Raw genomic sequence first — 25,495 nt, forward strand, 5'->3', positions numbered from 1 at the left:
TACAAGTCAATATTATTTTTCACACCTGATTGAAGCTAAATAAAAGGGTTTTGGCGGGGCTGTGCGAATTGGCAGGTGCTGAACTACTGCCCGAAGGACATGAAGGCGGACATCTGCGTGCACCTGAACCGGAAGGTGTTCAACGAGCACCCGGCGTTCCGGCTGGCGAGCGACGGCTGCCTTCGGGCGCTGGCCATGCACTTCCACATGTCGCACTCGGCGCCCGGGGATCTGCTGTACCACACCGGCGAGTCTATAGACTCGCTGTGCTTCATTGTCACGGGCAGCCTCGAGGTCATACAGGATGATGAGGTCGTGGCTATCCTAGGTGAGTGCAAACAATTAACTAGATACATTAGCGATTATCTGATCAAACCCCGTTGACTGACTATTCAAGAACAAAAGAGTCTCTTTCATTTAGGTAATCGTACCTATGGCACGATTAACTAAGAAATATCTGCAAGTAGAAGTAGAATAGAATAGAATAAAATTTTATTCATAAGCACAAACAAACGAGACATTACATAATATAAAAGAAAGCATAGAATAAGATTAAAGTGCCACGAAATGACCTCACCTCAGCATGTTGCTGGTGGATTCCAGCGCTGATCTTCCGTTGAGACCAACAAGTAGACACTCAAACAGTAAAGTGCAAAAGTTTTGTAGATACATATACTTCCAAACACAACCCATACAGGTGGAGTTATTCCCACCTGTTACACCATTTTGCTACTATTGGATAACAGGTGGGATTTTCCCATCGGTTACTACCAGTGTTACTACCACATAAAATATTAATAAGGATTAGTAACCTTGTGGTGATAGTAGTCTAATACCACGTGTTGGATTCATGGAAATACAAATCCCAGCTGTTACCACTTAAGTGAACTGCTTCCAATATATTATTTATATATTTTGCAATCCCATGCTGGTTCTTGTTACTATATGTAGATAGGTAGTAGTCATACTAGGTTCCTAAATCTCTCTTTAACCCTCCAACTGTCGTCAGGCAAGGGTGACGTGTTCGGCGACTCGTTTTGGAAGGACAGTGCAGTGGGTCAGTCGGCGGCCAACGTCCGCGCGCTAACTTACTGCGACCTGCACACCATCAAGCGCGACCGGCTGCTGGAGGTGCTGGACTTCTACCAGGCCTTTGCGAACAGCTTCGCGAGGAACCTGACACTGACATACAATCTGCGGCATCGACTTATTTTCCGCAAGGTAAGACTATCGCGTCGTCTTCTTTGATGAACTTGCCTTTTAGCATCAATGTGTGTTTACGTATTGCGACCTGCACACCATCCAGCGAGATCGGCTGCTGGACTTCTACCAGGCCTTCGCGAATAGCTGACATACAATCGACTGCATCGATTCATTTTTCGCAGGGTGATGCTTTTGTGTCGACTTCTATAAAGAACTTGCCTTTTAGCTGTTGATGGTAGTTGGACTGTGAAACGACTATCGACGTGTGATCACGTACTGCGACCTACACACAATCATGCGCTGAATTGACTTCTTAAAAATTAACTGGCTCTTATCTGTAAATCGAAGTTAGGGGTACCTTCCTAAAGAAATGAACCTTAACTCGTGTCAACTTAAAAACACTCCCTTCGGTCGTGCTTTAATTTATCGACACTCGTTGCGAATTTCCTATTTTTCGTACTTGTATCGTAATTTACTATTTTATTGTATACTAGGTGGCGGACGTGCGTCGTGAGCGCGAGTTGATGGAGCGACGCAAACGCGAGCCCCAACTCGAGCAAGCACAGGACCACCTGGTGCGCAAGATATTTTCGCGCTTCCGCCGCGAGCGCAGCGTGGCCGCCGCGCCCGCGCCGCGGCCGTCACTCGCGCCGGCACCGTCTAGTGACGCCGAGCGCGGCGAGCCGGCCACCGCGCCGACAGCCACGCCGGCGCCCGCCGCCGCCGCTGCTCGAGGCAAATGGGGCCGCCTGCTCGCTGGCGGCTCTTTAGATGCGGGCGACGCGCCACGCGCCGCGTTCACGCGTAGCCTTAGCGCGCGCGACCGGCCTTCGCTCGCCGCGGCCGCCGCCGCTGCTGCTGCTCCTACACCAGCGACGACAACTGTCGCCGCTACGACTGCTCCCGTTACTACCCTATCCTTTAAAGTAAGTATACATGGACTGGACACTTCATAGTGTTAGATAAACTGTATTCTTCATGAGGGTCGCAATCACACAATAATATTTATACACATTCTATGAACAGGCGACGTTTGCAAAGGCGCGATCGGCGAGCGCGCTCAGTGCCTTAGGCGGCAGCGCCGGCAGCGGGCGGCAGGACACGATCGAGGAGGAGCTGGAGGAGCGCAAGCCCGCGTCCGCCCCGGCCCCTGCGCCCGCCCCCGCCCCCGCGCCTACGGCGGCGGCCACGGCGGCGGCGGCGTCGGCGCACGAGGCCGCGCTGGCGGAGTTGCGCCGCGATGTGCGGACGGAGGTGCAACGGTTACAGCAGAAGGTAAGACTTATTGGCAAGCGGCGAAACCGCAAGGTATATACATTAACTAATAGTTTTAACATAGGTAGCTTTTTATTCACAATGGAGTATGAACTACCATCTAACACAGTTTAAATCGGGACGTAATGACAATTTTTTATGAATTTATTAACGTTTTTGATCGATGCAGTTCCTCAACTCACCTTAAGCACTTTACCCGGGATGCGATGACCGAGGAAATTTCCGCATGGCCCGCGTTCTGTTACACATATGTTCGACTATCAAACGATGAATGTGGTATTTGCAGTTGGGTCGTGTGGAGGAGCTGCTCACGGCGTTAGCGACGCGGCTAGGCGCCGACGCGGGCGACGGCGAGGAACCGCGCCCGCCCGCCGACACCGCCGCGAGGAAACGGAGGTCTAAGGTGATTAACTCTACTGGCCTAATACTTTTTCTTCAATTTTTTTCATCTGTAGCTGTAGCTGTATCTGAGGACGCAACCAGGATACTAAGATGAAACAGACAAATTATTGACATTACTGTTTTGTGTTGTGTAATTCCAGGCGCGGAGCAAGGGCGCAGCGCCAGCAATCCCGACGCCGACGACCCCGGGCTCGGCGCCGGGCAGCCCGCCGGGCGCGGGCTCGGCGTCGGCTTCGGCGGCGGCGTCAGCGTCTGCGGCGGCGTCTGCGGCGGCGTCGGCGTCTGCGGCAGCGTCGGCGTCTGCGGCGGCTTCGGCGGCGGCGCGCCGGCGCGACTTCGTGTAGCGCGCGGCGGCGCCCGGCTCCGATGTCCGCCGGGCGCCCCGAGACCCTGAAACTCCTTTGTAAAATATCTCGTGATTTGACTGTTAGTGCGTCGCGCGCCGATACGATATCAGACGTATCGGAACAGAAAATTTATTTAATTATTTGCTTTTCACTTTGCCCGATATCGATACGGCAATCATGACGGAGCTCTGGCAGTAAAATTTGTTTGGGGCGCGAAATCACAGCGCGTATCCCGTGATCTTAAATAGTTATAGTGCTGGATATTCCCAGCTGTTACCAATTCACTCATTCATTCTTTTGTGGTAACTACTTACCTACCGGGTTTTTTCTTACATATTCCCAGTGGAGAAAAAATCCCAGTTTTTACCACTGGTAACAACTTGGTAATGACATCTGGGAATCAGCCGTAGACATAGTTGGTTAATTACCTATAGTGCAGAGTTACACTTGTTTTAAAGTTAGTCCGATAATATCGAAAGTTTGTAGAATTTTATTAAACGATGCCAGCTACAGCTTCGATAAGTCCAACCGTATGGTATCGTTTAATGTGAAAAGGCTCTTTAAGTTAGGAACTGTCCGCCCGCCGCGCGCCGTCGGGGCGGGCTTGAGCTTGAACCGCGGAATTCGAATTCCGAAATTACGATATCTACATTTATATCACTCGAGTAATAATTTGATCGCTAAGCGCCGAATGCAAAGTTTATGTCCTTGACTAAACACCTAAGTACTATACGAAATTTGATAAAATGTTAAGGTTGGAACTTCGAATGTAAGACAGCCGCTTTCGGAAAAATCTGTGCTTGTGCAATTTGTGAGATAACAGATACTAGGTTGTCAATAGCGGAACCCGGGCTCCTTAGCATGCAACCGGGAAAGCAATAAGCTAGGGAGCAGTAAAACCAGACATATGTAGATCCATAGGTATTTGCCAATATACCTACGGTAAAGTAAATTGAATAGGCTTTAGGCATGTAAGGAATTGAGCAATAATAACTAAGAGTAATATCATAATATTAGTGTTTTATAAATATCTAATTAGTAAATATATTTGATGTATGTCGACTTCAAGTCAGTCAAACCCTTATGAGCTCGAGAGAAATGGAGATATCGTATGTTCGGGCGTCGATATCGCGGTCTCGCTCCTGCATTAGTGCGGCGCCACCGCGCCTGCCGCTTGCCGCCTTAGTCGCCGGCTGATATTATAGACTAGGATATTGTTGACATTCTAAGAGTTTGTATAAAGTTATTATAAGTGACGACTATTAGACACACGTTTTAAAGCTCCCCACGTTTATTTCCACCTCTTTTATCTATAGTACACGACCGACCAAGACTTTTGTATTACGACGGCATCATCTAATCTGTACGAGGCTACATTTTATACACGCTTGGAGAATATTTTATTGTTACACTTACGAATGAAAGAATTAAGTAGAGATATGTTAGCCGCGCCGGCCGCGGCCGCTCCTGCTGTTCGTCGATATTTCGCCTTTTCAACAGTTAACTGTACCTAACAATCAGGTAAACGCATTTCACAAAGCTGCAAACTAAAATTTTATGAGTAACTTAAATCGGCATTACCTACTGATAACGATATTGGTAAAATAAGTATCTCTGCAATGGTTAATCCCCAGTGAAACTCTTCAGTATTGCCACTTTAGGTTTGTAAAATTGACCACATTTGTCCTTGGTATTAACTAAATGAGGAAGGCAACTGTCAATTAGATTGTCTATGGTATCTCCGAATTCCCTACACAAAAAAGATCACCGTCGACGATAATCCCTTTTTGTGTAGGATCTTGAAGCGCCATCAACAATTAGTTTTTCCGGCCTTCCGCAATATAATGCCATCATCAATGGCAAATTGGTTAAATATGGTGTCATCAGCAAGAGTTGGCGCGAAACCCGGCGCGGCGTGTTAGTGGTCTTGTTAATGTTTGTAAAGTTTATCGCTACGCGCGTCCCACCGCCGGCCCCGGCCCGGTCCGGTGACACATTTACACTAGGTCGATTGCCGCATTCGACAGTGTTAAAGCATAGCTGCACTCTGTGTAAACGTGCTTTTACATAGGGCTGCCAAATGATAAGCATGTATGATTTCCCCGAAATTCGTATCACTTAAAATATTGTTGGGAGGATTTTATACCTAATACAGAATTTGAAATCCTCCCAACTTCTTAAATTTTGAGACAGATATTTACTACATTTTTTCCTCACGCGAAATCACATTTTGATTTCGTCCAGATATTTGTTCTCCGATTGGCAACCCTTTAAACTAACCTTCGGTCATACTGATTCCAGCGTTTCATCCGTCATCACTTGCAACTATTTTTTCTGCAAGATGTTGAAGAAGAGACGGTTTATAATCGCCTATCGGTATGTGGTCCCGAACGTCCCGGCGCCCGGAGCCGACGCAGGCCGTGCGGCACTCGGAGCGTGCGCTCCCCTATCAGAGACGACTTAATAATACAGACTACCAATCTTCAAGTGGAAACCGAGTTCATCTTGAAGCAGAAATAGCAATTGTACATAATATTTCTAACTGAGATCTCACGAGAACGGCGCCATCTAGGTAAAAGACACTTGACTCGACGGAGGCACGAGGAGGGGGAGGGGAGGGTCCTTCAAATGTCTTAAAATTTCAACGTACTGCCAATAGATCGGGAATAGCCATTCTAACTCTACTAAGTTGTCAATTATCAGAACATTGGAAGTAGGTCTGGAATTGCTATCTTGCATTTATTAGCAACTACGTAGCTCGATTAGTTATGGAGAGCAAGTTTCCCTCGGGATCAAGGGTCTCCGCCCATCTAAAACCACCTTAGTAACATCTACTTTGTTACTGACGATGATGGTTTTTTATACGTTCTATTTTCTACCTTATAGTGTTAAAATAGTTATAGAATGTATTCAATTTGTGTTATGAGTACAAAATCTAATGCATAAAACCACCTGTAAAACAAACTAGATGCAACATACCCGTTTTTCGATTGAACATACCTACGCTTGAATAAATCAGTCTATATTATTTAGTCGTCTGTGTCTATCATGCATGACGTCACATTCGGAAGGCAAACCACTACGTTTCTCGCCTCGCTAAGCCACTGCTACTTATGATCTTTTTTATTAAAATATATCAAAAAGATGAGAAAGTAACAAATTGTTTCATTTCACTAGAATAAGAACCCTTTGTTCCCTGTGTTCAATTTCTGGCATTTCGTCTGAATAACAATTTGTCCGACCGATACGTCTCCTCTTTTTCCTCGCGTTGTCCCGGCAGTTTGCCACGGCTCATAGGAGCCTGGGTTCCGCTTGGAAACTAATCCCAAGTATTGGCGTAGGCACTAGTTTTTACGAAAGCGACTGCCATTTGACCTTCCAACCCAGAGGCCTTGTTGGGATTAGTCCGGTTTCCTCACGAAGTTTTCCTTCACCGAAATCCGACTGGTAAATATCAAATGATATTTCGTACATAAGTTCTGAAAAACTCATTGGTACGAGCCGGGGGTTTCACCCGCGACCTCCGGATTGCAGGTCGCACGCTCTTACCGCTAGGCCACCAGCGCTTACCCGACCGCCGACCGATATATGTCATTAAAAAAAATATTTTTTGATATGTCATATGTTCTCGATAGCTTTCTTGAATTGTCGTGTATGGTCAGCAGCAGAAGTTAAGCGGGCGAGGTGCCCACGCTGTTCATTTCTTAATAATAAGATATTTTCAGCTTATTTCAAAAGGATATCGCACCAAAAAACAAGAATGCAGTTTAATCCTAACTTTAATATATACAAAAGGAAATACATTAGCAAGGAGTCCCCAGTACATAATGTCCATATAAACATGCGGGCGCCACATGGTACGCGGTAAAGTATACATAACACAAACTGCACTTAGCCTAGTGCGGCCTCGGCATACAGGCCACGGTCTCTCAGACCGCTGCGGCTCGCGGTAGTGGTACTTTTGTAGAAAAGAATAAAGCAGTCTTCACTTCCGGTGTATAAGCGAGAAAGTGCTATGATGTGAAAACCGCAATTCTATAGAGGATTAATAAGCACGAGTTGTACAAAAAAAATTGTCTAAGAAAAATTCGTGTATCTGATTTAAACACCACCACATGCATACATCGCTATCAAATCAACTTCAGGTATCAAACTCGGGCTCGATATTTCTTAGACTTCACGACTTCCACAATTAAAAAACTTATTTGTAGAAATTTTCGTGACCGTAACTAGATCAAAACATTAGTTTTTTGAGTCAAATCGATAGTCAGAGACATTTTGTATAGTGATTAGTGAGCATTAAATGAACGGGCCGCCACCGCAGGCCGCGGCGGTTTGAAAGACGTTTTAAAACATACATTATTTCATAGTGAAAATATTGTGCTTCTTCCTTATCTAAGGCCGCTCGTTCTCGCCACCGTTCGTCGCTTTACGCCTCGACTACGAAACGCACGCTCGACGCTGACTTTGATCGTCATACATTTTTATAAGGCAGAGGGGATATATTTCCCACAATTATTTTGAACTTTATTTCAAAAAGATAGGGTTCAATTTTGCATAATTTCTTTCCATTAAAGGGTTAACATTATTGAGCCACACGCGCGCCGACATGCAAGCCAAACTGGACGACCTACGGCGAGACGCTTTGGAGGTGGGACTAAAGATTAACATCCGGAAGACCCAGGAAATGAGGTGCGGCGCGACGAGCTCGTTGCCGTTGCTCATCGGCACAGAGGGGGTGGAGAAGGTCCACAAGTTTACGTACCTCGGTAGTGTAGTGTCGGAAACAGGAGGGACCGAAGAGGACATCGCTTCGAGAATCGCCAAGGGGAAAGCAACCTTCGCACAGCTCCGTCCGGTATGGCAATCGCGGGAACTGACTAGGAGAGTTAAGCTCAAGATATTCCGGTCCAACGTGAGAACCGTATTGCTGTACGGATGTGAGACGTGGAAGGTCACTAACAACATCTCGCGTCGGCTCCAAGTCTTCATCAACCGCTGTCTTCGCCGTATCCTCGGTGTATACTGGCCCGAGAGAATATCTAACGTAGATCTGTGGGAACGTTGCGGTGAGACTCCGATCGACCAGCAGATCAAACGCCGCAAGTGGAACTGGATCGGCCACACGCTCCGAAGGGACCCGGATCACATCCCGAGGCAAGCCCTAGACTGGAATCCCCAAGGAAAGCGGAAACAAGGTCGCCCTAAGCAATCCTGGCGGCGGACGATCATCGCAGAGGCGGGGACCATTGGCAAGACGTGGAGCGAAATGAAGCGCGAAGCTCAAGACCGTATATATAGGAGGGGATATAGGACCATAAGTCAAGTAAGTCTAAGGGTTAACCAATGTATGGCAGTCGGCGTCAGCGTCAAGCGTGCGTTCCGTGGTTAGGCTTTGCATGGGTATACAGGATGGAATAAACCAAGCAGGTATAATAAATACGATTAAAGATTAGATAAAAGTTTAAATGCAATAGGCACTGAGATTTCATAATCATAATTCATTTATTGCATCTATGGTTAGTAGGTAATAGGATTTAATCATTGTGACTGGGCCATCATTGTTATTATATTTTTGACAGTTGCCTATAGGTATTATCTATCAAATCCTAATGACTTTGTCGATTTTAAAATAATTGACCTTAAGATGTTTGACTTCGTTTTTCTGTATATATCCGAAAATTTTCATGACCACTGTGAGACACTTTCAGTTTATAGAAAACCACTCTATAGACTATATTCAATATATTATTTTTAAATCAAGTTTCTTTATTCCATCCTGTATATAAAGTTAATGACTTGCGACGTTATTGTCGGAGCGAACAATCTCTGTTACTACAAACTGACCACTTGACATCACTTGCGTTGTCGCGCGCGACTCCATCTCCATACTAGCAGACGCTCCCGATATATCGAGTCGCGCGCGACAACGCAAGTGATGCTAAGCGGTCTGTAGCAGCCGAGGGGCCACTTAGAAACGTTAGTCGACCGTTAATACAAATTCCATTCGATTACATACATTCAATCAACTCGATCGACCCCGTCCTTACTTGTAATACGAAGTGAAAACTTAAAATATTCGCGATACGATTAAACCGCAGCTGGCTACTGAAATCATAATGCTAGTTAAACCAAGACAAGTCTGCAACGATTTTGATAACACACGCAGTGCAAGTGTCATTTGTACGTCATAATTTCATAGAAGTTTGACGTTTAAAACACCACGCGCACCGCGTGTGCTATCAAAATCGTTGCAGACTTATTTTGAACTAACTCTATCTCTTTCGACCTTGGTAAGCGTAAAAGAGACATTATGACTTCAATAGCCAAGTTTTGCGATTGATATAGTCGGAGGCAGGTTCTCCCGTTTAGAAAATTATGTGTTGGCAATGCGATTGATCGTTAATTGCTTTTTATTTGAGCTTATCAACTTAAGGTACAGTTAGCAACAAGAATAGGTATTAAAACGATGATCTACACATTTGATCTTCTACTTAGCTACGTTTGTTGCTAACTGTATTATTTCTTTGTACAATACAAACTATAATTATAAACTGCAAATAAAGTTTCGAGTCAGTAGATTCCAAATGTTATTACATTTCATACTATACTAATTTACATAATCCAATTACACAAGGGTCCGATATCTCACACGCGTCTTTTGAAACAGTTGGAATCTACGGAATACATTTAGTAATTCCACCAATTTTTAATTAATTTGTTAGTGAATTACTCCGTTTTTAGTTTGTAAAACACAAAGATAATACATGCGATGATGTACGGTACATTCAAACCTTTTAAAAGGTCCCTGTGACACATTAGCGACCTTACGGCGCTGCGATAGAGTTAAATATTGCATACCCGCGCTATAATTTACATGTAAAAATGAGTCCTTTCTCAAATTTATCGTTTCTTACATAGTAAAAAACGCTCACTTAAAAATCAATCAACAACAAATGCGCAAGAACAATCAGATTGCGAGGCAGTTACATTGACAATCGGATTGTCGGTTGGCGGCCTAATCGCGAAGCAGACCGCTGTTTGAGGGGCAGAATAAGTCGTATAGTTGTTAGTTTTCAAGCTGGACTTAACGGCTAACTCTTTGTCTATTGTAAGTAAAACCGCACGTGCTACTACCTGAAAAAAAAAAAGGTTTTGGCGTATAATTCTAATTGGCACCTGAGCGCGGGCTAGTCCAACTCCCAAAAAACCAGTGTAAGTGCGCTCTCCGATAACGCGCCTTCGTTACGCATCTCGATGACACATATTACACTGGTTCTGTAGCGTTCGACTCGCCGGCACTCAGTAACCGTAGGGGGACCACACAGCCTCGCAATATATTTTTCTATTAGTTCATTTTCAGTCTTATTGCAATTTCCATAGGAGTTGTAATTCAATAACCGGTTAAAGTGACCGAACCTTTTTTAATGCAGGTAAGTAGCACGTGCGGTTTAACTTACCAATGAGTTAGCCGTAACAGCCAGCTTGAAAACTAACGACTATATTTGAAACCAGTGATCATAGTTCAAAGCAGTGAGCTCTCTGAGAGTAATATGGCGTTGTTTTGATTTCTTTGTCAGAGGTCTAAGTGGTATCTGCTACAATGATGAGAATTAACCTCTAAATTCCAAGGAGTATATTTGCCAGCCGAAAAACGATCTTGGAATTTAAATTTAAAGTCGAATTTAGTTCCTCATACCTGATCCGATATCATGCTCTTGAGTTCGAGGCTTGAACTAAGGAGCTATTTGATTATTTTTTTGCCAGTTTCAAGAATAGAACTACCCTCAACAATACATCTTTCGCGATTAGTTTGCTGGAGGCGTTCGCGTTCATGATAGAGCAAGACAAAACATCTGACTCTCACGTATGATTTTTATACAAATTTTTATCGTTGAAAGTATACGGATAAAATAAATGCAGATCGGCGAGGTAACAACTAAAGATAAAGTAGAGTAGTAGGAAAGACAGATGCTTTGTTTTGTTTATGACGGCAATGCGATATGCCTTCTGGTTGTACAATCAGGCACAAACTGACCATTTGTAGACTTTTTAGTAGTGTAGTCACTACGAAAGGTTTGTCAGTTATGAGAAAAATGTTAATGATACCGGCAAATTCATGTTTCACTGGAATTCTTTAAGTATAGGCCGTTAAGCATATGGCTAAATTTACCTTAATGAATGAAAGACTGAAAAACAATGTTCGTAAAGACAGTTAACACGTAGGTCATAGAAGACTCAAGATAGTGAAAAGAAAACATTTTAGCACGCTAGGAGTATCCACAGCGGTCTTAACATCTACAAATGGTCAAGTGTGTCGTTGTCAGCAAGAAGCTTATAATTGCACCGGAGGTTGCACGTACAACAAAATTTTGAAGCGAGTTTATTCACCTATACTGACTCAACCCAAGGTATACATTCACGGACACTTTCTTTGAGGTGATTCTTTTGAAAGTGCCTATCAAACTATATTACTAACACTTAACCTACTCGCAAGGGAATCACCCTAAAGAAATAAACATATGCGTTCCATAATAAAAGGTGATATTTTCCTACCTCGAAGTTCATTGACGTGCAACCTCCAATATATATAAGTCTATGCCCAGCCGGGCGGCTGCGGCGGGCTGCGCTGCCGGGGCTGCAGGGGCTGCAGGGCTTGCAGGGGCTGCAGGGGCTGCAGGGGCTGCAGGGGATGCAGGGGCTGCAGCGAGGACAGCGCCGAGTGCGCCGAGCTGCAGATGTCCTGGTACGAGAACTCCGGGAAGCGCTCCTCCTGGATGCGCGCCAGCGCGCCGTCGGGCTCGGGCGGCGTCAGCTCCACGCTCTCGCCCGTGAACTCAGAGTCGAAGTAGCGCGTGTCCGTGTCCGATTCCACCTGAAAGTTACCGATAAATAACTAAATAGTACATACCTGCGTGTGCTGCGTGCATCATATACCTATAGTTACAAGTCTAACTATTTTATTTGTTGGAAAGAGAGTCGAACAGCGAACTTATAGTAGTAGCCTTATATACGATACGATTCTGATCAATTTTGTACTCTTCAAACAGTGACTATCGCTTAGTTACGTAGTAAAGCGTTCGTTACGATTGATCAAGCAGCCCCATCTGGAAGCTTCGAGTCAAACTATAGATATATTCTTATCTGATCCTACTTAAACGAAGCTGTTCTCACACCACACATGGCGACCCGACCGACTACATTTTAAAACAACCCTCCACAAGTTGTATATATACTCATACCTGAGGCTTGAACGCTGGCGGGATCTTAGCGAGTAAGTCCGCCCAGTTGACGGACGCGAAGAAGGGATGGGCCATGATCACATGGCTATCATTAAGTTCAAAGCACAGTCTTGAAGCGGGCTCCTTAATAAACAGGCTGACGAACAGGCTTCGAGTATTACTACAAGACATATTCGTACCTGACGCTACTTAAACGAAACTGTTCTCACACCATACATGGCGACCCTGCCGACTGCATTTTAAAAACGTCCCTCAACAACTTGTATATACATATACTCATACCTGTGGCTTAAACGGCGGCGGAATCTTCTTAGCGAGCAAGTCCGCCCAGTTGACGGACGCGAAGAAGGGATGGGCCATGATCTCATGGCTGTCATCGGGTCCACCGCCCAGTCTCGACGCTGGCTCCTTGGTAAGCAGGCCGGCGAGCAGGCTCCGCGCGGCCGCGGACAGGGCCCGTGGGAACCGGACCTCTTCGGATACGATGAGGGCGAATAGCACCTGCACAAGCGTAGATAGTTTTGTTAGTTCATAAAAATAATGTTAGTGTCCTGACCTAGTTCCCAGTCAAATAATCTAGTTATAATTGTTTATTTGTGGCAGTAAGAGATTGTGAACGCTCATAGAAGAACGCCCTATTCTAATGCTTGCGACAATTGGTGACATTTTTACGAAAATTTATGACAAGGCAAATTTAAGGCATTTCGGTAAGTCAGACTCGGTACTCCAAGTCTATTTTGTATTTTATTATCATAGTAGGCACAGATAAACTCTCAAACACTGGTATTTTTAACAATATTTACTATCTTCCTGTTTCCGTTAAATTTTCAATGTCCAAATACAGACAGAATAGTTTCTTGTCGCGAGCGAGTAAAGCTTTAAACAACCTAGCAAACGAAATAGATACAGATGTATTTCATTGTAAGGTTAAACATTATTTGACGTTAAAATGTTTTGATTGAGCATGTTTAAGAATGTTTGTTCGCTACCGTTGGGTTTTTTGTCTTTCCTACCAAAGTAGAGCGCGCTCCTCTGCGCAGACTTGTCAGTACTTACAATAAAAAAATTAACCACATAGATATTTTTGGTTCTAGTTTAAGTGTTTATAAAAAACGTATTATTGATGTTTTAACACTCCCTACAAACTAAGTACTTCTTTTAACTTCTTTTAGTTTCTTACACTGTATTCCAAGTACCTACCCAACATATTTATGCATAATCAACCATTCTATGTTGTTGTCGACACCGGTAGTCCTTAAGACTTGACGGTGATTAGTTTGACTCTGAATGAATATTATTCATGTTAATTAGTGGTAAGCGGTGTGGGCCATTGTAGTAATTAGTATAATATGTATTACTTGTAGTGGCTGTTTGCTTACCTAAATAAATTGAAAAAAAAAAAAAAAAAAAAAGTATTTCTTTTATCTATTGTATTTATGATTGTAGGTGTTTTTCAAATTTTGTCATTTCTGGACTCTACTTAATATGTATGGACTTTTATGTTGTGTGTTGCTGTATTCGAGCATCCACTTTTCATTTAAGTACAGCTTGAATGTAATAATATGGACTAATGTAGCTACAAGTGTGATCCTGTAATTGGCTTTCCATCTCTTATTAATTGGTGCTACTTTGTATTGATAGCTGTTGGATCTCCAAAATATAAATAAATAAATAAATATGTTGTACTGTTAAATTAACTATTGTAACATTGGTTTTTTCACTTGTCCATTTTATATGGGTCATAAAAATAGAAACGTTCAAGAAACTGTTTTGTTCTGAACACACGGAAATGTACGATAATATTAATCAAAAACCTAACACAACGTAACACTATATTATATGCTTTTAGAATTTTTAAAGTATAAAAATATTAAATTTTCTAAACGTGGGCCCCTTAAAAAGGTAATTATGTCGCTTTCTAACGAACCAAATAATAATTACATAAAACCTAGGAGCTATCAATATTTCAGTACCTATTTCCAAAACGCTTTGACGCATGTCTGTGTCCTAACAGGATAATTTAATCGATCAACAGGAAAACGAAATTTAAATTATTGTTTTATGATATTATGCAACTAATTAACGGTGGCCAACAAAAAAAGTTAAAATACAATACATATATCTACACATAAATAGGATGTAGGCATATAAAGTTTACGTCATTTTCCTGTACTATTGACGTATTTGCAGTAATTGATTAAAAAATGGCCTAGATACTGAATAAACGTATATATTAATAAAAAATATGGATTTGAAGTTAAGTAAGTAATCATTTATTGTCAGATTGAGCATGTCAGTTTACAGATGTTACAATAGTATGTTATAATAGCGAGTGTCACAATCAACCGGTTTAATTACACAAAATTTCGCGAACAGCAAAGATAAATGGAAGAAGGAAAACCGAACACGGTTTAACTCATGTATTTTAACCTCTCTTGGACTTTATGCCGCTCTTGGCATAGGGAAATAAATAAGCTTAAAATGCTCACTACATACATAGATAAAAACCCCATTAATAATAAATTTTACGCGAGCTTTATGTAAATTTATTTGTAAAAATATTTAAGCTTAATATAAGTTTCAAACTTAATAATAATACATTTTATAATACTTCCCATACAACTAACCTATTATTTTATTAAATAAGGGAAAGGAAATGTATGGAGTTAGTACTTTAAGGTTACTTATTTCTCTATGCTCAATGAGATATTTTTAGACTATCTTATATATCTTTCCTAGTCGATATTGCTAAAGAAAAGTAGGAAAATCATAAACCCGCGCGGTTGTTATCCGGTATAAAGAGTGTTTTTTCAATTCATAACCATATTTAGCGAGAACAATATATAAATCACACTGACCCACTTTTACTACAGGATCAACCCCGAAATCGTAAAAAATGGCTTCTCCATTCTTTTAACCGATCACATGTCAATGTTATGTGTGGAATAACCAAAATTTTACGTGCGATTTCGGGGTTCGTCTCATAATAAAAGTTGCTCAGTACATAATATAAATTTGACTAAGGGTTCAAAAAACATCTCGTACCTATTTTGAACAGGTTCCAAGCTTTGTATTATATCAGTCTGTAACTCGTAGTCGCGGTTATAGAAGATGCTTGGTTTCTCATTTGACCGTAGTTATTCTTCATTTATTCAGAAATTAACAATTATGCAGACAAACTCCATTTTTTTATCAATGCAGAAAGCGACCAAATCCACTGAGATAAGGTGTAAGTCACTTTGACAAAATTAAAAAGTTGGTCGCTTTTTACAGCCATTTAAGAGACCGAATTCTTAACGCAGTTATAAGAAAGCGAACACGAATCACCAACATTGCTAAAATATTCGCTAAATACGCTAAAGTGGAGATGTTCGGGCCCCGTATACAGGAAAGAAGATGGACGTTGGCCTCTAAAACTACTAGAGTGGTCATCACGAACAGCTAGAAGTAGCGTCGGCAGCACAGATTTAATATATACGCTAGATGACGCAAATACCACGATTTGTATTGAAACCAAGCGTGCCGAATTTTTCATACAAAATTTAAGCATAATATAATTTTAAAATTACTTATCTGTGATAGGAAATATATGTTCTTGCCTTTAGGTGCTTGCAATTATTGGGCTGTTGCAGTTAATTATGATGCAACGACACATTTTTTAAGTTTTCACGGACGTCCGGCTGCAACAACCGGCGGCGTGGCCTGTAAAGAGCGACGGTCAACCTCGACGCTTGGTCGGGGTTCGGACACGCGAAGTAGATGGTATATTTATTTCTGTGGTCGGCAGGCTGCCTTCGATGAAGGACGACATAGGAAGTAAATGGATGCGCGCGGGCCGGACTCTCAGTGAGTGGAGAATGCACAAGCAAGCCTTGATCCAGCAGTGTCGAGACGGGTTGATGATGAAATTCGTACCTCGTGGTCGCGGTTGTAGAAGGGCAGTCGGCCGCAGACCATCTCGTAGAGAACTACTCCGGTGCCCCACCAGTCCACGGCGGGCCCGTAGTCCGCGTCCTCGAGGACCTCGGGCGCCAGGTACTCGGGCGTGCCGCAGAAAGTCTTCGTCGTGCGCCCGTAGGTGATGTTCACCTGAACATAGAACATACTTGTCAGTAAACATATATTAGATTTAGACTATCATTTCAATTAAATTTTGTTTCCGAACTATAGTTGCAGTACCCCAGTAGTCACAACAAGATCTCCACCCTGTAGAAATGCGTCCTCTTTATAGACGTTTGCGGTAGATTTATAAGAAAGATTTAAAGTAGTCAGTAAAATAGCCTAGGAATCAGGGTAGCGAAATAACAAGACGGGCAAAAAGCATCCCACTGCGCTGAGCTGACAATCTCAGCGCCGTAGAATCACGTCCTCTCTTCGGAGCAGAAAGAATAGTTGTTAGTTTCGTACCTTGCAAAGCCCAAAGTCAGCAATCTTGACATTTCCATCTTTATCCGGCAGCAGATTTTCCAACTTCAGATCGCGGTATATAATACCCCTTAGAAAGCATATAGCCCAATGCGCTGACTGTCTCACCGCCATCGAATTTTAATTAACGTACCTTGCAGAGTCCAAAGTCAGCAATCTTGACATTTCCATCTTTAGACTTATATTGACCGGGATATAGACCGTGATTACCTATAATATAAGTCTAGTGAAACTAACCGTGAATCATTCAAAACTCTAATTTCCATCTTTATACAGCAGCAGATTCTCCAACTTTAGATCGCGGTATATAATGCCTTTAGAATGCAAATAGCCCAATGCGCTGACGATCTCAGCGCCGTAGAATCATCCACTCTTCACAGAAACGTTCGAGAGAAGAATATTTAAAATATTAGCGTCGTACCTTGCAGAGTCCAAAATCAGCAATCTTGACATGTCCATCCTTATCCAGCAGCAGATTCTCCAACTTCAGATCGCGGTATATAATGCCCTCAGAATGCAAGTATCCGAGTGCGCTGACGATCTCAGCGCCGTAGAATCGCGCCCTGTCTTCGGTAAAGGAACGTTCGCGGGACAGATGGAAGAAAAGCTCGCCTCCGTTGGCGTACTCCATGACGAAGAACACGCGGTCGGCGGTTTGGAACGAGAAACGGAGCGCCTGCAACAATTAAACAGTTAGTAGATGTATGCCTTTGTATATGACATTTATTTTAGTACCCCTAGTGTAAATTTCATTCGATAGCGTTACGTGACGTTACGCGTTTGCTTTAGGTCTCATTTTGTATGGGATTTTGAGTTTTCAAAACGTCCCGCTTGACGCGCTGTTCAAAATCCCATACAAAATGAGACTTAACGCAAACGCGTACGTCACGTCACGCTATCGAATGAAATTTACACTAGGGGTTAAGTGTATAAATTATCTAACTTCTATTCATCAGTTACCGTGAGGAAAGGATGCTTAGTCTTCTTAAGCACGTGGTTCTCTGTGAGCGTGTGCGTGACCTCGTCCTTCTGGATGATGAGATGCTTCTTCAGGATCTTCATGGCGTACAGCTTGCCTGTGCCCTTCTCGCGCGACAGGACTACTTTGCCGAATGTCCCCTTGCCGAGCACTTTCAAAAACTCGAACTTTTCCAAAGTCTGAAGACAAAAAGGTTTAATTAAAATCAATCTCGATGTTATAAATCTGTTAGTGTGGGATGCTACCTGCGTAGACACACAGAGGTCCAACCAACCAACCAAGAAATTCTATACTGTAACGCACACATATCGGCATCGGAAAAGCGGAGCCTAAGCTCGCACTGCGGCCCCCTACGCTCAACTGAGACTAGAGTCTAGCATCTCCACTTACCTATAGAAAATACTAAAAGGGCCGATAAGAACCGGTGGGTACTCACGATACGGCGAGGGTCTTTGAAGCTGGTGCCAAGCTGCGCGATGTCACGGTCCTCCGCGTCCTGTGTGGAGCTTGAGCCCGCAGTGGGGCCCCCAGCGCTCAGCTGGGATGACACGAAGCGGATCGCCGCCACCCACTCCTCGCTGTGGAAAATACAGATATTAAGTATTCCATGGACTGAAAGGAAAACTAATGGGTCCATACTATGAGCTCAGAATCTCCAACTGGCATCATAACGGAAAGCAAAAATAAAAAAAATAAAAACAAAGGGTAAAAACGGGACCCTATTACTAAGACTCCGCTGTCCGTCTGTCTGTCTGTCTGTCACCAGGCTGTATCTCATGAACCGTGATAGCTAGAAAGTTGAAATTTTCACAGATGGTGTATTTCTGTTGCCGCTATAACAACAAATACTAAAAACAGAATAATAGAAATATTTAAATGGGGCTCCCATACAACAAACGTGGTTTTTTTCCCTAATGATACGGAACCCTTCGTGCGCGAGTCCGACTCGCACTTGGCCGGTTTTTTATTATATTGTGTGTTGACGATGCTTATTGGGAGATATTATTTGTATTATTTTATACCTACTTTAATTATATGACACTGAGACGACTGTTTCCATTTGGGATTAATTGACTTTTTATTTATTGTTTTAATCTTCATTTTTATTGTTCGTATTATTGTAAGTTTTGACATTGTAAATTTATATTTTGGATTTGTAAGAAATTTACCTACTTTTATTCTAATTGTGTTGGCAATCCTTATTGGAGCTATAATTTTATTTAATTAGTATTGTTATTATTCCAATTTTTATTTTACTTTGACGATCATGATAGAAATTCTTATATTTTTGACATCAATGGAAACTTATAATGTAATTGCCTTTCATCAAATAAATCATCTAATCTAGTGCCTATTTATCAATCGCTGGTAGTGACTTCTTATTGACCAGTTGACAATTACCACAGATAATAAAAAACAATCCAATGTGTAAGATTTGGCACTTTAGTCAGTGACTCAGCTCCGATAACCTTCGGTGTGCCACAGGGAAGCATCCTCGGTCCCACCCTATTTCTGATCTACCTCAATGACTTAATCTCTCTGCCCGTCCGCCAGGCAGAAATTATCTGCTACGCAGGCGACACTGCTCAGACTCTGCTGTTTCACGATGTCACCTGAGAATGTGGCTTTGCGGTAGCGGGTTTGTCTGTGATTGCAAAGTAAGCTCGCTTAATATTAATAAATAATATTCCAAAAATAAAACACTTATGCTTTCATAAAACGGCTTCTTCTGCCCCAGCTCACGGCCAGATCTCAAGCTTTCTCGTGGCAGTGCAGAGGACGATTCAGCTATTCACTCGAGTAGAGTTTTCGATGTGATTAGTAATTGTACCACCGTAAACTCCCTGGGCGTTACGCTTGATGAAAATCTTAATTTCAAAAAGCACATCGAAATAATGTTTGCTAGAGTCAGAAAAGTGGTATTTATTATGAAGCTGCTAAGAAATTCTGCTACGAGGGAGTTGCTTAAGCTTGTATACACTTCGATATGCGAATCCATCCTGATCCTGTCATCTTGCATTTGCGTGTGGGGTGGCTCCACTACGTCTGCACTACTGCCTCTCGAAAGGGCCCAAAGGTTTATGCTCAAGGTCATGCTTGGGAAGCCCCGGTGGTTTCCGACGGTCACCCTTTATAAAGACGCGGATGTTCTTAGTGTGAGGCAATTATTGATCCTACGAGTTGCAACTCACGTGCATCAAAAAACTATAAATTCGGAAGAATATCTTGCCCTAATCCGTAATCGAATTCAAAATTCCTATTCCCATCACAAAAACCGCATTCGCTACGCGTTTTCCTAACTCCCTGCATCCGTATATTTACAATCCAGTAGTAAAAGGCCTGCAACATATCTAAAAAGGTCTCCTCTTGAAGCAAAATTCGTAATTAAGAACTGGTTGAAAGGTCTTAACTACAGTCAAACTGAGATGCTTCTGAAGGTCATCAGCTAATCACTTACATGCTAACAATCTCTGTAGCCTTACATACGTAACACCATGCCCACACACACAGAGAGACAAACTTTTTCTTTCTTTGCGTTACTTAATTTCTTTAATTATTACATCACCTGTAAAAGTGTACAACAGGCGGACTTAATGCCTATAATGGCATTAAGTCCGCCTGTTGTACACTTTTTATGTGCAATAAAGTTTAAAATAATTACCTATTAGACGTACTTAAAGCGAGGTTTAGACTAGCAAGAACTTGCATGCAATTTAAGTTACATTGCCGACTACTAAAGTAAACTGTATTCAAAAGGTTGATCAGATACAGCAATGTAACGAAAATTTCATGCAAGTTCTTGCTAGTCTAAACCTCGCTTAAGATGTACGTTTGCTGACTATGGATGAGGTCTTGCTGGTGGCTCAGTTGGCAGAGCGCTGGAGTACAGCATCGATCCAGAGGCCGTGAGTTCAAGTCTCACCCAAGGCACTAGTTTTTCCACTTTTAAATTTATTCGAAGCTTAATAGCATCGTTCGCAGACGTTTCTGCTTGTTAAAAAATAATTTAGACGTACTTTCTCTTAATAATGTTACCTAGTTATTTACTTAACCTTTTGCTGTATGTTACGAATCCGGCAACCACGTGACATGACAGGATTGACAGGCCTATTAGTGTGGGGCCACAGGACATTTGACTAATGTTAATAAGGTTTTTTTCTTTTAATAAATGTGACGTTTTTAACCAAAAATAGCGCCTTAATGACAACCGTCAATAAGTACCCTTTTAATTGAGAATGGCACAAATGGTAAAAAATTTAAATGAAGGGCAAACAGGCATTTAGACAGGCTTACGCTCATTTCTGCTAATTCATCATCATCATGCATCATGTAAACAAAGTCATTAGGTTTTTGTACATGGATACCATTGTGTCGCTTAAAAGATATTGCGCCTGATAAGCTAAGTTCCCATTATACAAGGTTTTTCTTTAACTTGCAATGTTGGTATGTATGTATGTTCGGGTCAGTTTCTGATTGAAACTTCACTGTCACATGTAAATACATAATTATATATTTTTTTATGCCATGTTGGTGGCAAATAAAATAAACAATTACCTTCCTTCTAGCCACCAAAAAGGATTTCCAATTGATTGTAGTTTGAATCTTTGACAAACACAATAGCATTAATCTTGGCAAGGTTTAAATCATGGGTGGCTAGACATTACAGCTAAACAACAGATTCCAATCCCACTTCATTAACCTCCTAAGGGTCACAGTCCTACCTATAGTCCTTATTAAGTTCGATAAAATTTCAATAATGTTCATTTGAACAGAGTTCTTTTGTTCAATTTGAAAGCAAAACAAAATCAACTATCTCCTACATATAGGGTCAAATTTAAATTAGGGGCGTGAAGTGGCGCAGAATAGGGCAGAGTGGCGCTCTCTTGTGTCGGAGGCCAAGATCCTTTTTGGGTCATTGACCCAGTGAAGTAAGTAAGTAAGGGTCAAATTTTACTGGGCAATTTTGGACTTTTTGGTATGGCTGGGCTTTAGGAGGGCTCAGTGTAGGCCCTAGGAGGATTCTACTTTTCTGTATAGAGTTAAGCCAGTAGACTTCAAGTTAGCATGCCACACAAAATGATCCAATATTTATGATAACCCGTCTGGCATAGTGACTAGTGACCCTCTGACCCTGCCTATGAAGCCGATGGTGCCAGATTCAAGTCCTGGTAAGGGCATTTATTTGTGTGATGAGCACAGATATTTGTTCCTGAGTCATGGATGTTTTCTATGTATTTAAGTATTTATAAATAATTATATATATCGTTTTCTAAGTACCCACAACATGAACCTTAATGAGCTTACTGCGGGACTTATTCAATTTGTGTAATAATGTCCTATAATATTTATTGATTTATTGCCATTAACTTCCTCATAATTATTTTTTTGTTATATCCAGCTAGTCAACCACATATTTTTATATCAATTAAACATAGGTTGTTTAATATAAATTAGATTGGCATCAGTTAAAGGAAATTTTAAACATTTTAAGTTAATTATATTGCATTTGTGAACATTATCCTCACATATATAACTGGTTAATATTATGGCATACTATTAGCTTTAGTGTTAAGTTTCCTTGTTATAGGAGGAAATAATGTGTTGAAGTTGAGTAGATCTCTAATTTATTGTTCTGATAAATTATTCTATACATGGCTGCATACTATTGATCTCTTATACTCTATTTGTGCTTCATGGTGCGGGTCTACACAGAATATTTCCACCATGTGAGGAAATTACTTTGCGAAACAGCCAAGTACAGTAGATGGCAAAAATATAGATCCAGACAAATGGCTCAAAAATATGTGAACAAGACTTTATTGTCTAAGGTGTAAGAGCGTACACATATTTTTGTAACTTTGGGAATGTATATATATTTATGCCCTTGACTGTATGTGAGGAAATTACTTTGCAGAACAGCCAAGTACAGTCGAAGGCAAAAATATAGATCCAGACAAATGGCTCCAAAATATGTGAACAAGACTTTATTGTCTAAGGTGTAAGAGTGTACACATATTTTTGTAACTTTGGGAATGTATATATATTTATGCCCTTGACTGTACGTCAAGATATGCCTTGAAACGTCTGAGATAAACATATGCATGGCCATTAACGTAGTTGATAAAATATAATTTACACTGAGCTCTCAAACATCCTCTATCCTATATTAAGGCCCACAATACAATAAAATTGCCAGTGGAATTTGAAATTTAGAGTGAAGGAGATAATGGTGGCATTTATTTTGTTTTAGTATGAATGAAACAAAATATTCAACTGCTCCAATTGAAAATAGTTTAAATTACTTTGAAGGCTTGTTCTGTGTAGACTAAGTAGACTTGCCTTGGATGAACAGTATTTGTTAAAAAATAATTCCCAGTCTTCAGTAGATTTTTTAAACTAGTTTAAAATAATAAGATAAATAAGTGTAAGAGATGTTAATCTAATTTCATAATTCTGAATGAACCCAGAGACAATGATTTTTGCCTTTCTCCTAATGGTTGATTAAGTCAATCAAATCTTAAATTAAATGATTGACAAAAAGACATCATTCCAACCTTTTGTAAAACCGGCCAAGTGCGAGTCGGACTCGCGCACGAAGGGTTCCGTGCCATTACGCAAAAAAACGGCAAAAAAATCACGTTTGTTGTATGGGAGCCCCAGTTAAATATTTATTTTATTTAGTTTTTAGTATTTGGTGTTATAGCGGCAACAGAAATACACCATCTGTGAATATTTCAACTGTCTAGCTATCACGGTTCATGAGATACAGCCTGGTGACAGACGGACAGACAGCGGAGTCTTAGTAATAGGGTCCCGGTTTTACCCTTTTGGTAAGGAACCTTAAAAAGTACTACATAATGATTTTAAGTGTAGCTGTAGTGATAGCTAGCATGGTTCATGACATGCAGCCTGTTGACAGACCCTGTTGTTTGTCCCGTTTTTACCCTTTGGGTACGGAACCCTAAAAATTAAGTATGACACCTATGAAAAGGGAGGTTATGGAAACATGCCTAAAAGCCTACAGAAAAGAGGTGTATGCATGAAATATATTAAGATTTTACTATAATCAATGATAGCTAAAAGCTACAGTAGCATTGGCCTCACCAATGCCTTTGTAAACATCAGGGTTCAAAGTCCAATATGTAAACCCAAACTGAGACTTGTTCAAAATACACAAGGAAAGGTACTATTCTGAGTTATTATTGTAAAATAAAAATTAAGTTTAGTGTTTTTCTGGTAAACCCAGGCAGTTTAGGCGGCAATATTAATAAACAAAATTAGCATGCTTGTTTGTAAAGCACCCATCACTGTAAATTAAATACAATTGGTCATGCTAAAGGCAAAGTTCCGCAAAATTGCAACAATACGTGTAGCTGCTGCAACAAAAACAACTCATATTTATGTATAAACTAGCGACCCACCCTGGCTTCGAGTAGTTCAACTAATTAACACAAAACCTATACAAATTTACATATAATACTTCCACTTGAAACACTATCTATTAAAAAAAACCGCATCAAAATCCGTTGCGTAGTTTTAGAGATCTAAGCATACATATGGACAGACAGCGGAACGCGACTTCTTTATACTATGTAGTGATATTAGTCATATTGTTACACTCATCATGACGAGTATAATTAAATGAGTATTTTGATGACAGTTGTTTACTTATATAGTGTACCGTAAAAACAACTTAGTTTAGGTATAATGTGCGGGTTTATTGATAAATGAGCATAACATGGTTTTATGTCATCACATCAAAACTGATACATATTAGACTGGCTACAGCAGCAGGCGGGTTAGGCTTTAGCAAGCTTACCGTTCCTTCTCGGTGTCCACAGAGAAGTTGCGCTCGATCACCGTGGTCCACTGGAGACCACGGATCGTGAAGGTGTACGGCCGCGGCTTGTCCGTGGCCATGATCTGGCAGTCGCGCACCGTGAACTTGTTCAGCGGGTCGCGGTAGTGCCGCCGCTCCGGCTGCGCCTTGAAGCCCACCAGGTCCCCATTGTCAAACAGCACGAAGTAGCGGTCGCGCCAGTTCCGGATATGCTCGCCGCGCTTCTGGAGCCAGCCCTCCTTCACGATGCCAGCCGGCTCCTCGCCGACGGCGCCGGGCGCCGCCTCCGCCATGCCGACCGAGCCCGAGCCCTGTTTGATAACAGACGCCCGACGGCCGCCGTGCTAGTTCGACACCACGTTTCGCCGTCGCGGATCGTCACACGCTGGAGTCCCGACTTGCCCGGGTCTTTCACCTAGACTGGTTCGACCCGCGCACTGCGCGACTACACATTTTCATGTTTCAGGAAACAATAATGCACTGATTTAGACGTATTTATCCTTACGGAAAACGACACGCACGTAAGCGACGTAGCCTTGCAGTAAGTAATGCGGATAGATTACAATATAATGTCTGGAACACGATAACAAGCGCTTTTGTGCGCTGAAACCTACAAGAGAGAAAGAGAGACCCGATTAGTTTTAAAAACTTGACACGGACTCTTTTACGTAGTCGGACTGTAACCTATTTTGACAAATTAGTACCATATGTCTGCCACCAGGAGAAAAATTGGCGTTGTTTCATTTTTTTTAAACGTTCCGTTTTGCACAAATTTATATTA

At 41.8% G+C, this 25,495-nt stretch overlaps 2 protein-coding genes and 1 non-coding gene across 3 annotated transcripts; 2 read left to right on the forward strand and 1 right to left on the reverse strand.

Moving 5' to 3' along the window:
- The first annotated feature begins 1 nt into the window (after position 1).
- Positions 2–6,372, forward strand: LOC134747860 (potassium voltage-gated channel protein eag-like). Its single transcript, XM_063682524.1, has 6 exons — positions 2–328; positions 1,010–1,221; positions 1,698–2,129; positions 2,230–2,478; positions 2,765–2,881; positions 3,021–6,372. Exons 1-6 carry the CDS (start codon positions 100–102, stop codon positions 3,222–3,224), a joined length of 1,443 nt encoding a protein of 480 aa, XP_063538594.1. The 5' UTR covers positions 2–99; the 3' UTR covers positions 3,225–6,372.
- A 616-nt stretch (positions 6,373–6,988) lies between these two features.
- LOC134747818 (RAC serine/threonine-protein kinase) lies at positions 6,989–25,275 on the reverse strand. The gene is made up of 7 exons (XM_063682456.1): positions 24,694–25,275; positions 18,310–18,451; positions 17,855–18,052; positions 17,316–17,570; positions 16,385–16,558; positions 12,752–12,970; positions 6,989–12,102 (listed from the first exon to the last, which is right to left on the reverse strand). The coding sequence occupies exons 1-7, from the start codon at positions 25,005–25,007 to the stop codon at positions 11,824–11,826; spliced, it is 1,581 nt and encodes a 526-aa protein (XP_063538526.1). The 5' UTR covers positions 25,008–25,275; the 3' UTR covers positions 6,989–11,823.
- Trnac-aca (transfer RNA cysteine (anticodon ACA)) lies at positions 20,724–20,804 on the forward strand. The gene is given in 2 exon segments: positions 20,724–20,763; positions 20,769–20,804. It is a non-coding gene; the product is annotated as a tRNA-Cys (tRNA).
- Positions 25,276–25,495: the final 220 nt, after the last annotated feature.

This window comes from Cydia strobilella, chromosome 15 (genome assembly GCF_947568885.1).
Source record: "Cydia strobilella chromosome 15, ilCydStro3.1, whole genome shotgun sequence".
Taxonomy (NCBI): domain Eukaryota; kingdom Metazoa; phylum Arthropoda; class Insecta; order Lepidoptera; family Tortricidae; genus Cydia; species Cydia strobilella.

Coding starts and splice junctions, on each gene's coding strand:
- LOC134747860 (XM_063682524.1), top strand. CDS start 100: ATGAAGGCGGACATCTGCGTGCACCTGAACCGGAAGGTGTTCAACGAG. Junction 2,479..2,764: donor TGCAACGGTTACAGCAGAAG/GTAAGACTTATT, acceptor TGGTATTTGCAG/TTGGGTCGTGTGGAGGAGCT. Junction 2,882..3,020: donor CGAGGAAACGGAGGTCTAAG/GTGATTAACTCT, acceptor GTGTAATTCCAG/GCGCGGAGCAAGGGCGCAGC.
- LOC134747818 (XM_063682456.1), bottom strand. CDS start 25,007: ATGGCGGAGGCGGCGCCCGGCGCCGTCGGCGAGGAGCCGGCTGGCATC. Junction 18,452..24,693: donor GTGGACACCGAGAAGGAACG/GTAAGCTTGCTA, acceptor TATTTTCCACAG/CGAGGAGTGGGTGGCGGCGA. Junction 16,559..17,315: donor CTGATTTTGGACTCTGCAAG/GTACGACGCTAA, acceptor TTCTATGTTCAG/GTGAACATCACCTACGGGCG.